At 48.5% G+C, this 12561-nt stretch overlaps 1 protein-coding gene and 1 non-coding gene across 2 annotated transcripts; both read right to left on the bottom strand.

Moving 5' to 3' along the window:
• Positions 1–4299: 4299 nt before the first annotated feature.
• On the bottom strand, positions 4300–12533 carry Ranbp1 (RAN binding protein 1). Its single transcript, NM_001108324.1, has 6 exons — positions 12378–12533; positions 11075–11211; positions 9017–9174; positions 6055–6183; positions 5217–5282; positions 4300–4705 (listed from the first exon to the last, which is right to left on the bottom strand). The coding sequence occupies exons 1-6, from the start codon at positions 12390–12392 to the stop codon at positions 4599–4601; spliced, it is 612 nt and encodes a 203-aa protein (NP_001101794.1). The 5' UTR covers positions 12393–12533; the 3' UTR covers positions 4300–4598.
• Positions 5045–5169, bottom strand: Snora77b (small nucleolar RNA, H/ACA box 77B). Its single transcript, XR_015633791.1, has one exon. It is a non-coding gene; the product is annotated as a small nucleolar RNA SNORA77 (small nucleolar RNA).
• Positions 12534–12561: the final 28 nt, after the last annotated feature.

Below are 12561 nucleotides of genomic sequence, written 5' to 3'. Positions count from 1 at the left end.
ACGGGCGGCGGCGGCGGCGCGCTGATGTCAGCGCGCCCCTTAAGGTGGACCCGGCGGCAGGGCCGCGGCGGGGGCGGGACGAGGGCGGAGCGCCGGGCGGCCAACTCCTCTTTTGCGGGGTAGCGGGACGCCGCACGCACGCGCCGGGACCATCCGGATCAGCAGGACCACGGGAAGCATATTCTTTTTTCCTCTTTCTTTCTATCTCCCTTCCTATTTATTTATTTGTTTGTTTGTTTGTTTTATGCTGCCGCAGGCCCTAACCCGGGAGCTCTCTTGGGCCTGCATGTTCCCCAAGCACAGTCTCGGGGCAGGCTGAAGGTCCCCTGGCAGTCACTGGGATGTGAGGGAGACTGCTATGATAAGGTAGGGGTATCATGGTTATCCAAACCTTACCCAATTCGCAGCCCTCCACACACTAAGAGTTAGAAGTCTCTGAGTTCCTCTGCGTCCTGCTCAGGCTGCAGGCTTGATTGAGGGCGTGTGTAAGAGACACACCTTTGGAAGGCTAGTATCCTAGTGAAAAGTGCTTGCAACCTGGCATTGGCCTTGACTAGAAAGGTGGTGCACGCTCACCGCCAGAAAAGCCCACCTGCCTGCGCCAGGACGCAGCTGCTTAAGGTGGACCAGCCCTCCAAGGATGCTGCAGGGTAGGCTTCTGCATTGGCTTCCCCTGGCATATCAGCCTTAGTGTTTTGAGTAAGAACTCCACTGCATGCTTCAGCCACTGGACAAGGCTACATCTACTTTGAAGCCTATTCAAGGGCCTGGGCAATGTGCTGCCAGTCCAGAGGCTCTTCTCCAACTTCAACCCCTCCGGATATCGAGATACTGGGGGCCTTCTTCCCTTGGCTGCTGCTATCTCCTTCTGTATAGCCAGAACCCAGAGCCCCGCAGCCACCCCACTCCTGAAAGCCACTTTCCAACAGCATAAACAGTGATGGATTTTCTCTCAGATTTCTGTTCTGTTGGTCATTCTATGCCAGAAGATGCAGCACAGGGTCACCAAGAGTTCTTCCAGCTTTGGTAAGATAAGCGGTGATGTAACCTCACAGTGGGGAGCAGAGTGGATACAAACCCCTTTCAGCTCTCAGGGAGCATCCAGCTGGCCCTCTGTATTAGGAACACAATTCAGTTAAATCACCCGACCTATAGCCTGGACTTTAATCCTGTCCTACAGCCCATAACATAGAAAGCTCTGGGGGCTGGGGATTTAGCTCAGTGGTAGAGCGCTTGCCTAGGAAGCACAAGGCCCTGGGTTCGGTCCCCAGCTCCGAAAAAAAGACCAAAAAAAGAAAAAAAAAAAAAAAAAAAAAAAAAGAAAGCTCTGAACCTCTAGGTCCCTCAGGAGGCCCCAAGACTCAGCTCCCACTGCAGAAGTCCTTTGGGCCAGAGTACTCTCATGTTGTATGTAGGGTACCGAGACAGCCACACTACTCTACTGCCACAGCCTTGTAGGAAAACAGCAAACACTGGTCATGGAAGCGACTCTAGAGAAGTCTTAGGTGGGGCAGATCTCCTTTACTAGAGTGGCCCCTGACGCGCACAGCCTAGGGGAGCGGAAGAGGGACTGAAACGGAGGTAGAAGGTAGCACTCCCCACAATGGGCTGACTTACAATGTTCCCAGCTATCCACAGTCCAAAATTATTAAATTCCATAAACCACTGACAGCTAGCAGTGTGGGGACTCATGTGATGCCAGCTCTTGGAAGAGCAAGGCAGGTAGACTGCTTCAGGTCAAGATGAGCCAACCTTGGCTACACAGTGAGGCTCATCTCAGAAACTAAAAAGCTGGGTGTGGTGGTATCTTTAATCCTGGCACTGGGAAGGCAGAGGTAGGTGGATCTTAAATTTGAGGCCAGCCAGGTCTACATAGTGAGTTCTAGGCTAGCCAAGCTATATAAAAACAAAACTAAAATGGTCAGGATGTAACAGCCCAGCACCACAGGGCACATATATGTACCCAATACCAGCATTTAGAAGGATCTGAAATTCAAGTTATCCTCAGCCACACAGCCAGTTCAGGGCCAGCTTGGGCTATGAGACTTTCTCACACTAACTAACTTAGTAACTATACTATCCTGCTCTTACCAGCCTTGGATGGGAATCCTCAGCTTACTCATCTCCTACTCATTTGTCACATGTAGCTTGTGTCTAAATGTCCCCAAAGTGCAACAGTAGTGATGCCAGGGACTCTGAAACATCTGCTGAGAACAATCTACTGAGGTCCCTGAGGCCTACAGTAAGGTGGACCATCTCCTGATTCTGTCGCAGTGTATCTGGCTTCATTACCGTTAACCTCTCTGTCTACGTGACCTCTAAACTTACCTTAGGTGTGTGCACAGTAACAAACAGGGCTTGGCACCCTCTTAAGTTTACAGCATCTACTATCTTGGAATGCGCCCCCCCCCCCCCCCATGGATAAGAGGATGCTCTGTGTATTTCTTATAGCCCTAAAACCTGTTAATAAGACTTCACCCCACTTGGTACAGCCTCTGCCTCAGGCTACAATACCAGGCTAGGTAGCTTCAATAACCTGTTGACATCCTTCAAACTGTTGTCAGTGGGGCATTCAAGACTTGAAGCTACACCATCTATAAGCCACCTCCTTGAATGTACATTAGAAAATAAACAGCGGGCTGGAGAGATGGCTCAGTGGTTAAGAGCACTAACTGTTCTTCCAGAGGTCCTGAGTTCAAATCCCAGCAACCACATGGTGGCTCACAACCATCTGTAATGAGATCTGATGCCCTCTTCTGGTGTGTCTGAAGACAGTGACAGTGTACTTATAGAGAATAAATAAATATTTAAAAAAAAAAAAAAAGAAAATAAACAGCACAGGACAGCCAGTTTGGAGGGGCCTTTCTGTATCTGCAGAAGAGAAGGAACCCTTCTGGGTCTAACTCCATGAATGGGAGGCGTCACAGCCATCCTCCTCCACTGCCAGGTACATGGAAAGGCCAAACACTGGGCATAGGATGAAACTTCCTACTTATGAAGTCCTTCCTGCTTGATGAGGTCCTTTTAAAACTACAGACACCTTCCTAAGGGCATTTCCCCCACTCAAAGGCTCCTTTGCCTGTTATTACAGCCAAGGATTACTTTGCACTGTGCTGAGAAGTAAGCCTGAATGCCTCAGTCCAGGGCTTCCCTTGAGGAAAATCCTTCCATAAAGTATATGATGGCTGCCTGTGGCCAATGCCTTAGTTCTACTACATCAGGACCCACCACATATACTTATCTCTTCTGGGTACGGGGAAAACTGAGACAGCCTTTAGTTGGCTTTTAAGGACCAGCTTGGGGAATGAAAAGGTACTTCTGCAGGGGTGGGCAAGGAGGAGAGCTGTGAATATGGTAAAAGTACATACAATACATCTATGTGGAAATGTCACAATGAAAACTTTGAATACTAGTTAAACAATTTTAAGAGTTTTAAGCTGGGCTGTAGTGGCACACATCTTTAATCCAGCATGCAGATCTTTTGAGTTTGAGGCCTGCCTGATCCACAGAGGGAGTTCAAGTACAGCCAGGGATGATATACAGAGAAACCCAGTCTCTAACATACAAAAATAAGGGAGGGAAATGAAGGAGGGAAAGGCGGGCAGGCAGGCATTTGTACACACCCTACAAAGGACAAGGTCAGATGTAACAGGATCAGTTTAGTAAGAAACATCAACAAATATCCAGGCCCAAAACCACACCTAGCAAGAGCTACTGGAATCTGCTAGAGTAAGAGACTAGATCTTGCAATGTGATCAGACGCCACACCATGGCTCCCAGCCTGTGAAAGGCACACAACAGACCAGGTTTTGTTTGCCTGTATATATATGTAAATATATATATCAATCATTTGTTTTGCCTAGCAAGGAAGAGAGTGTCTAATTCCCTTGAGCTTCAGTCCATTGTGAACTTAAAACTGAATTCAAATGCTCTACAAGAGCAGCAAGTACTCCTAACGGATGAGCCATCTCTAACCCCACGGGGCAGGTTTTATCCAAGTAGTCCCTAATCCTAACAGTGCTAAATTTAGCATTCAAGGTCCAGACTCCTAGAGTGCTATTTGAAGATGTGTTGGGAGCATCTAATCGTTTCCAACAGGAGAGTTGTAGGGCTAGACATAGCCACACTATGGCACAGTACAAGAATGAGCTGATTGCTGCTCTATTAACCAGAGGCCCCCCCCCCCCCATACAACAGCACAAAGCACTAGTTCCAGCAGCAAGGAAGCAGCCACACACACCCAGTGACCTCCAGAAACAGACACCTTCCCCACCCACCACATAGCCTTGTCAGCTGGTCCAGGTTTTCAAAGGCATTTTTTATTCACTATTTTTGATGACTATAAATAAGTGTTTCCACTATGGAAAAGAAAGTTAGCACAGTACATTTTCATGACTGGGGAATGGATTTCTGAAGTCATGTTCAATGGTGTCAAAACTTGGAGGAAAAAAAAAAGTTAAAAAAAAAAAAAAAACAACCTGAAGGTTGGAATTCAGTTCTTTATAAAGTCCCTTGTAAAAACAAAACAGAATAAAAACAAACCTTAAAGGGTGGGGCAAATTTTTAAAAAGAAAAGGAAAGGAAAAAGACAGAATGATTCATTGCTTCTCCTCAGACTTCTCTTCAGCCTCGTCTCTGGCCTCCCTCACTGAAAGGGCTTCCAGCTTCTCAGCCACCTTTTCAGCATTATCATTTTTGCCTGGTCCTGCAAAAACAGGCAATCACAGTAAGACAACAGAGAAGTCTGGCCACGAGACTGCACTACTCTTGGCACTCACCCAGTGCAGGCTCGACCTTTCCCCCAAGCATCACCTACCACTCTCCCCAGATGGCCTCAGAGAGCCCAGCAAGCTGCTGGTGATGTGTGGTCACTTACTAACCCAGGCCTGTCTGCCCCAGAGGAACAGAAAACAGAATTCGTTGAGAAAACGAGGAATATATCTTAAAAGCCCTTTTACTCCTGGTGGGTTCCAAAGAGCTGTGACTCAGCTCTGTACCTGAAACTGACCACAAATGCTAGGAGGCCAAAGCCTGCAAGGCATCGGGCTGTGTCCCCAGGCCGCTGTATTGCCCCTGACAGGCAGAGGCAGCCACAGCACCCGGATTGTTTCTCTGGCAGATGGAAAAAGCACCAGACTGGAGCTACAGCCAGGTGCAGAGTGAATCTGCAAAGCACTGCATCCCACCCACCCGCAGCACCCAGGACACCATGTCACCTTTCTTTTCTCTCTCTTCAATTTCTTTCCTGCATTCTTCGAACTTTGTTTTGAACTTTTGTGCGTCTGTAAAAAGAGAAGGGACTGTGTTTGAAAGTTCTCAAAGTAGACTGGCAATATTCTAAGGTTCTAAAGCGCCAACTCATGGTTAAAGATGGGATCCTGCTACATATCCCTGGTTGCCCTGACCTCAAACTCAAGAGATCGACCTGCCTCTGCCTCCTAAGTGCTGGGATTAAAGGCATGCGTTACCACGCCCAGCCCCAAGGGCAATTTCTGACTATTTGATACCTGCATTGAGTCCCTCCAGGGGTCACTGATTCTGCTTAGCTAGCTGTCTATCACAACCAGATGACCAAGGGCCAAAGCTCTTCTCACTATAGACTCTACTCATGTTGGAAGGGCTACCAGATACACTATACTCCCAGACCAAGGGCAAGGCTCACTTTCACAAGAGCACCAGCCACTAGGGCATTGGCCATGGTACCTGCTGACTCTCCAGGATCCCCAGGGCACAGCTTTGTGGCAATTCAGACTAGAAAGATTCCCCCATGGAAGAGAGATCAGCCAGGGCTTGCAGATCTCTGCAGTCTTTGCTGGTACAGGTGCCTAAGCGTCCGTAGGGGACACCAGTGTCCCAGTCTTGAGGTACCAGAAACCAAGCAGAAGCAGCAGCAGGAGGAAACTCTAGGGTGTGTCTCTGGTTCCACACACCTGATGGGAGTCAACTGGATGCAACAACTGTTTATACAGATCCCTAGAATGTCAGAGGCTCTGTATGCTCTGGGCTAAATCAGGTGCCCAGCAGGTGACCCACAGTTGGGCAAGTTCTGCTTACTCTCAGCATTTAGGAAGCGGATGGCAAGCAGCTCAGGCTTGGGACACTCGTCAGCAAAGTCGGCGTGGGTATTCCAGACCCAGGCGCGGTCACTGCCAGCATTCGGCTTCAGCTCCATCATTGGTGTGACTAAGGGAGAGAAGCCTGTGAGGACAGTGGCCAAACCACCCAGAGCAACCTGCTCACCAATTGAGGGTACCCATTTCAGTCAACATGGAGTCTGGAATGTGAGAGCCAGGCTGTTGTACTTGATTACCCTTGAAGCCAAGCAACCACCATACTGGAGTGTTCAACTATGCCCGCTTGCAAATTATCCCAGCTGGGCTTGACTATTTATATCCCCTTAAGGCCAGAGACCCTACCTAGGTATCCAGCTACCTCCTATCACAGCTTATGTGCAATTCTGCCCTAATTGCATGTGCTCTCTTCCAGGAGGGCTAGAGTATTAGGCTGGGAAGGACAAAGGGAGAGGGCTTTACCTGTGGAAAAGCTATCATCCCTGCTAGCTTTCCAGATCCAGCCTGATGAATAGTCTTTGTTCTTTAAGAAAGCCCAATAAACTCATCAGTGCCCAGAGTATGGTTTGGTGGCATCACGCCTTAATCTGTCATTAGAACCCTAAAAGAGGGGTAGATGTTCCACTCCTGGGAAGGGATTTTAAAATATAGGTCTACACAACTACACCCTGATGAAAACCACATCTGCGTAAAACTAGAGCAGTCCTCATGTGGAAACAGCTCAAGATCCTGAAGGACAGGCTCTGCCTCCTGCTGTTTTAGGGGGAGCTACTCTGGCTCAAACCTTCCTAATGGTGGCCAACATATAGCTATAAACACATGCTCACACCAACACGAACCTGGCTGATTGAAAGGTGGGAACCCAGAGGCAAAGGAGCCTGAAAGCAGGACCATCACAGTTGCTATATAGTCCAGGAAGAACACAAACAATGGATACCAGAATCCCACGACAAACACTAGGTATGTCACGGAAAATAAGTCCTAACTCAGACATATTTATTCTGAATTCTTCAGGTCCTATATAGAACCAAGGGAGAGCTAAGCATTGACAGAACTGTCCTCCACTGAAAAGTCTGCTCATCTAGAATATCACTCACTGATGTGTATGCCCAGTCACAGTCCCTGTACCCTTGGCAGTATTTCCAGGATTTCAGGGAGGCCCTCTGACCACACATGACAGCTAAAGCTGGAACTCAAGAGATCTGAGCCACACCAGGCCAACAGTGGTCTTAGAAACTGCATACTCCACATTCTCACTTTCCCCAAACCTGTGAATGCCCCTCAGAGGCTCAGATCTGCATGCTTGGTTCTCAGTTAAAGAACAGTTTGAAAGGATTAGGAGGAGTGGCTTTGTTGGGGCAGGTGTGGCTTTGCTGAAAGAAGTGTATCCCTGGGGGTGGGCTGTTTCAAAGGCTGATGCCAGCAGGCCATCTCTGTTTCCAACTGGTGCCTAAGATCAGGATGTAAAGCTCTCACTTAGCTACTGCTCCAGGGCCATGCCTGTCTGCTTCCTGCCATGATGCTCATGGACCAACCCTCTAAAACTTTAAGCAAGCCACCAACTAAATGCCTTGTGAGAGCTGCTATGGTCATGGTGTCTCGTCAGTCACAGAATAGTGACCGATCAATGCCCAACCTTGACCCACAACCTGGGTGAGAGGAGGCGCCCCACCCAGGTGCCCAAGTCGAGATGATCACAGAGACTAGTCAGGGTTGGGAGCAGCTTGATTCCCCCTCACCTCAGGGAAAGCTCCAAATTAGGACCGAGGGGAGACTGAGGCACCTGTAAGATAGGGAGGGCAAAGGTCTTTCTCATGCCCTCGCCTCAGCAAACCACCTATGAAGCCCTGATCTTATCTACAGTCTGCCTATATACCCAAGACAAAAGATCCCAATGGGTTAAAAAGTGTAGCCTGCAGAAAGACAGTCTGTAAACTGTAAAGGCACTTTACAGGCCCGATCAGTCCCATCCCCAGAATTACAAGCTGAGCCAACCGGCTCCTACAAGTTGCTCTTCATCTGCCATGGCCATGGCACATGCACACATGAAGGAAAAAAAAAATGGGTCCAGTAGATAAAATCACCAGCTACGCAAGTTCAGTGATCCAAGTTTGATTCCAGGATTCATGTGAAAGTGTTAAGGAAAGAACAGATTCCACAAATTTGTTCTTTGGTCTACACATTGGACCCCATCCCCACCAAAAGCAAAAAAAAGATTTTTTTCAAGTTTAGAAAATGTAGATTTTTGCATTAGAGAATCTACCAGGATTAAGAGCAGCCCTGTTGGAGGATGATTTTGTGCACTGTGTATTCAGATGCTGATTGCTGTGCCCAGAGGCCTGGCTGCAGTCTGGACATTGGCCTTGTCATGACCACTAAAGGATCTCCTATCTCGATGACTGTAAAGGCTATTCTCCCTCACCTCATTGGTTATAGAGAGCTCATCAGCCTACAGCTGGGGCAGAGTGAAGATGGGATCTGCTATCAGTAAGGGGTCCGAGGTGGGTCAGGTTAGAGTGGATGTCAACCCTGCCCAGCTAGAGTGCATTATTTCAAGGCAAAGGAGGGTGTAAAAAATGTATGTGCTTTACACAGCCCAAGATGGATCTAAAAAGCCTGAGACAAACAGGGAGGGGTAGCTTGTTGAGACCTCTTTCTAAGCGCACAAGACCACACCTGGCCAACAGCACTCCCCAGTTACTGTCTTGCCAGCCCTGTTCCCTTCCTGTTATCACCCCAGGCAACAGCTTAGAGGTAGTAGAACATAACAGAAAGTGCATATATCACCACCCAAATCTAGCCTGGACCTATCTTGCCCACAGCCTGAATTCTGTAAGTTTCACTGTCACAATTCAGAGACTTGTTTTAAGTTCAACAAGTATCATAAATATACCCCCACTCCCCTGGAAACCAGCTCCTAAAAACTCTAGGATATAAAGACCTACTATAGTGGTTGGCGCATATCTTCAAGGTTTTGTCCCTCCTCATGAGAAGGCGGATGGTCCCTTTCTCCTTATGCTTCAGAAGCTTGACGTCTCCAGTGCCTCGCTCCTTCCATTCTGGGAGGTCATTCTCTGAAGCAAACCGGAACAGCTTTGCACGCCTGTAAGAAGAGCCAATAAGGAAACATCTAGACAGAGAGGGAACTCACACCTGGACCAATTACCATAAAGGAACACCTGTTCTTTCAACACTCAATATAATGGGTACTGTTGAACACCATGCCCTCCCCAAAAACCTTTTTCTAAGGCCTTTGGGCACCGAGAATTCCTAGGCAAAATACAACCCAGGGATTGTGTTGCTTTTACTTCATAGCAAAGGACCTTCCCTGGAGACACATCTAAGGATTCTCATGGCCCACAGTAGGTAAAGAAGCTGCAAAGGGCACACGAGTGCCCTGAACCCATATCAGCCTTAGGGATGTTATCTTCCACATGCTCAGCAACAATTTCCTGTCAGAGGAACCTTTCATAGCCTCCAGGGTTCAGGTATCCAGTCCAGCAAGTAGTCCAGCACACCTGTCCCTTGGGCCAAGCCAGCACCCTTCTTCCTTTGTAGCCTGCATTTGCTCTTATAAAGCCTCTGCTCTCCACCAAATTCAGTCTTGCACAGGGAGACTGTGTCTTCACTTAACTCCTTAAGCAAAAGCTCAAAGACCCTTATAAAGGTACAAGATGCGGTCTTATACCGAGGACACTGGTGTACTTTCAGCATCAAGTGTTCAAAATCAAGTACCACATGACTCAGGGAGATTTCTGTGAAACAGAGCTGTGGACCATCACCTTCTAGGTAGTACAAAGGTGTATTTATGGCTCTCCTTGGGCAAGCCTCCCTTCCTCCCTCACTTCAGAGCGTGAACCTTTATCTAACATCTTGGGCATACCTGAAAATTTGACATTAGCAAATTCTCTTGATTTTACTACATGTACCATGATGCACTGCCACATTAAGATGAGACGGAGGTCTACAGCACAGCAAGCACTACTCTCTCAGACCTCATACTTTCTAACCTGCAAAACCATGAGCTGGAGGCTGGAGAGACAGCTCTGCACTTAAGAGCACTGGCTGTTCTTCCAGAGGTCCAAATGGCAACTCACAACTGTGTTACATTAGTCTCAAGGGATCCACTACTTTCTTCTGGCCTCCTTTAGCATATTGTGTAGAGACAGACATCAATGTAGGCAAAACACTAACACACACATAAAAATTAACAAGAGGGGTTGGGGATTTAGCTCAGTGGTAGAGCGCTTGCCTAGGAAGTGCAAGGCCCTGGGTTCGGTCCCCAGCTCCAAAAAAAAGAACCAAAAAAAAAAAAAAAATAATAACAAGAGCTAAACAAGCCTCAGTCTTTAAGGATACACAGTTAAGGCAACAGGAAACAAAGCAGAAAAAAAGGAAAGCGTGGAAGACTCTCTGCTCAACAAAGGGACCCCACCCTGCAGAAAAGGCCTCATTGTGGAGTCCTGGAACCTGTTTCTATAGACCAGCTATCCACGGAAAAATGCCTACTGTTGCCTCCCAAGCGCAGAGATTAAAGGCGTGAGCCACCACATTCTGCTACAGAGACTCAGGTGACAGAACAGTCATGGGGATACCCTTCATCAGACTAGTCACAAGGCAGCAGGGTACCAGGCAAAGTTTTTGGCAGACAAATGGTTCAATTTTCAATGTAAGGCTAGGACCATACAACTTCACGCACTTTCCTAAAAAAGCCGTTATCAAGCTCAGTCCAAGCCAGAAATCCACAGAAATCACAAAGAGACTATGCCAGAAAGTATCACTAAGGCTTACACCTGAAAGAGAAACAGTACAAGGGACAGAACTCCTAGCTTGGCTGGCTCCTCTAGGAATTGAAGAGGAAAACATAAATGGTCCAACTATGGTTGTTGGGCATTGCAAGTTTTTAAAGACATGACCTGCAGAGACCAGCTTCCTGTCCACTCTCTCTTTCCTGTTTCATCAGTCCACCTAAAGATACTTCCAGGACACCTCAGCAGGCTTACATCTTAAAAAGTTCCTCTTCATCTTCCTCCAGTGTTTTAATTTCTTGCTCAGGAAGAGAAACTATTGGCTCGAACTGGGGGTCGTGGTTGGACTCCTCTGCATTCTCTGTGGAAGTATCGTGGTCCTCGTGACTGTCCTGTGTAGAGAGAGTAAGAAGTGATGCTGCTGGCTGGTGGATTTGGTCCACAGTGGGCATCATCAATCACACATGGCGCCTGGAAAATGAAGACAGGCCTTCCCCAAATTGGAAATTAAGCCTTCGGTCTTAACTTTCACATCATCTGACTGTATTTACAACCAGCATCACAAAAACCACAGCATAGCATGAAACAAGACAATGGATTTTGACACTCCTCCTACACACTCAAACATCAATCGGTTACACACACCCAAGTCCTTGGCAAAGTAGCTTGGGAGAAACTCCCTCTTCTGTAAAATAAAATTACACCCGCCATAAAAAGAGCATGATAGACTCAAAAGGAAGAGCAATCATTACAGTTTTTAATGAGGAATACCCAAGCACTTGTTAGTTTACTAGGAAGATAAACTGCTATGGGAGAACCAGCATTTACATGAATTTACAATCCCTCCAGCAATTTTACCCAAGTTGGAAAATTTAAGCTGAAAGAAGCTAAGAAAAGCACGACAAATAAGCTCTAAGATTCTGACCCAACGTGGAGGATCACAAGGGCATGCATGTTTAAATCGGACAAGATCACGTGCTTTGATAATACAGAAAAATCCCAGACTCACTACCTAACTCAACAGGATAAAGGAATAGAAACCTTTCGTTGGGTTTCTCAGCACTGCGGCTAAGCTGCGGCCGACACACGAGCCACCAACAAAGCCGCCCCCGCCCAGAGTCCTCGCGTCTAATATCTGTATTCTGTGCTAGATCGCGAGCTTCCCCCACCGAAGGCGGAATGACCTAATGAATGAAGGGATCTGGGGGCAATTGGAAGAAGGATGGCCGACGCTAATGGAAAGATCACAAGTGGGCCACGACAGAGGAGATCGGTCGCCTCCAGGTCCCCAGGTGAAGCCGAGAGCCCAGTTTGGCCATGGCTGTTCTTCCGCAGACCACAAGGTCACGCGCCCTGCAGCCCCCGAGACCGGAGTCTTGGCCAGCAGCTCTTACTCCCCGACCCCAAAGACCTCGAGCATCCCAGGCCCAGGCGCCTGGAGAGGCCCGGAATACGCAAGCCAGCGAGGGTTGGAGGCCGAGGCGCGGGCCGCCCACGTGGCCGCCCATAGCGGCCCTTGCCTCTCGGCCTGCCCGGCCCCACCCGGGCCTCACCGTACCTTGGCGGCCGCCATGGGGGCGCGGCGACGGCGGCTCGATTAGCTCAGGCGTCGCTGGCTCGGCGGCCTCTGGGCGGCTAGTCGCAGCTCCTTTCCTCCGCGTCTGGCGCCGGCGTCTCCCGCCCGTCCGCTCTTCCCTCCGCCCCCCGACCCGAACCCTGACCCCTGACCCCAGCGGCGGGAA

This window comes from Rattus norvegicus, chromosome 11 (genome assembly GCF_021556685.1).
Source record: "Rattus norvegicus strain SHRSP/BbbUtx chromosome 11, alternate assembly SHRSP_T2T, whole genome shotgun sequence".
In the NCBI taxonomy this organism is placed as follows: domain Eukaryota; kingdom Metazoa; phylum Chordata; class Mammalia; order Rodentia; family Muridae; genus Rattus; species Rattus norvegicus.
The sequence above is the reverse complement of the archived record's forward strand: the minus strand, read 5'-3'. Positions and strand labels throughout refer to the sequence as shown.

What these genes read in the sequence shown, in the direction of transcription:
- Ranbp1 (NM_001108324.1), bottom strand. An exon ending in GAAGAGGAACTTTTTAAGAT is followed by an intron (nt 9,175 to 11,074) that starts GTAAGCCTGCTG and finishes CTCTTCTTACAG; the next exon opens with GCGTGCAAAGCTGTTCCGGT. An exon ending in GATATGCGCCAACCACTATA is followed by an intron (nt 6,184 to 9,016) that starts GTAGGTCTTTAT and finishes TCTCTCCCTTAG; the next exon opens with TCACACCAATGATGGAGCTG.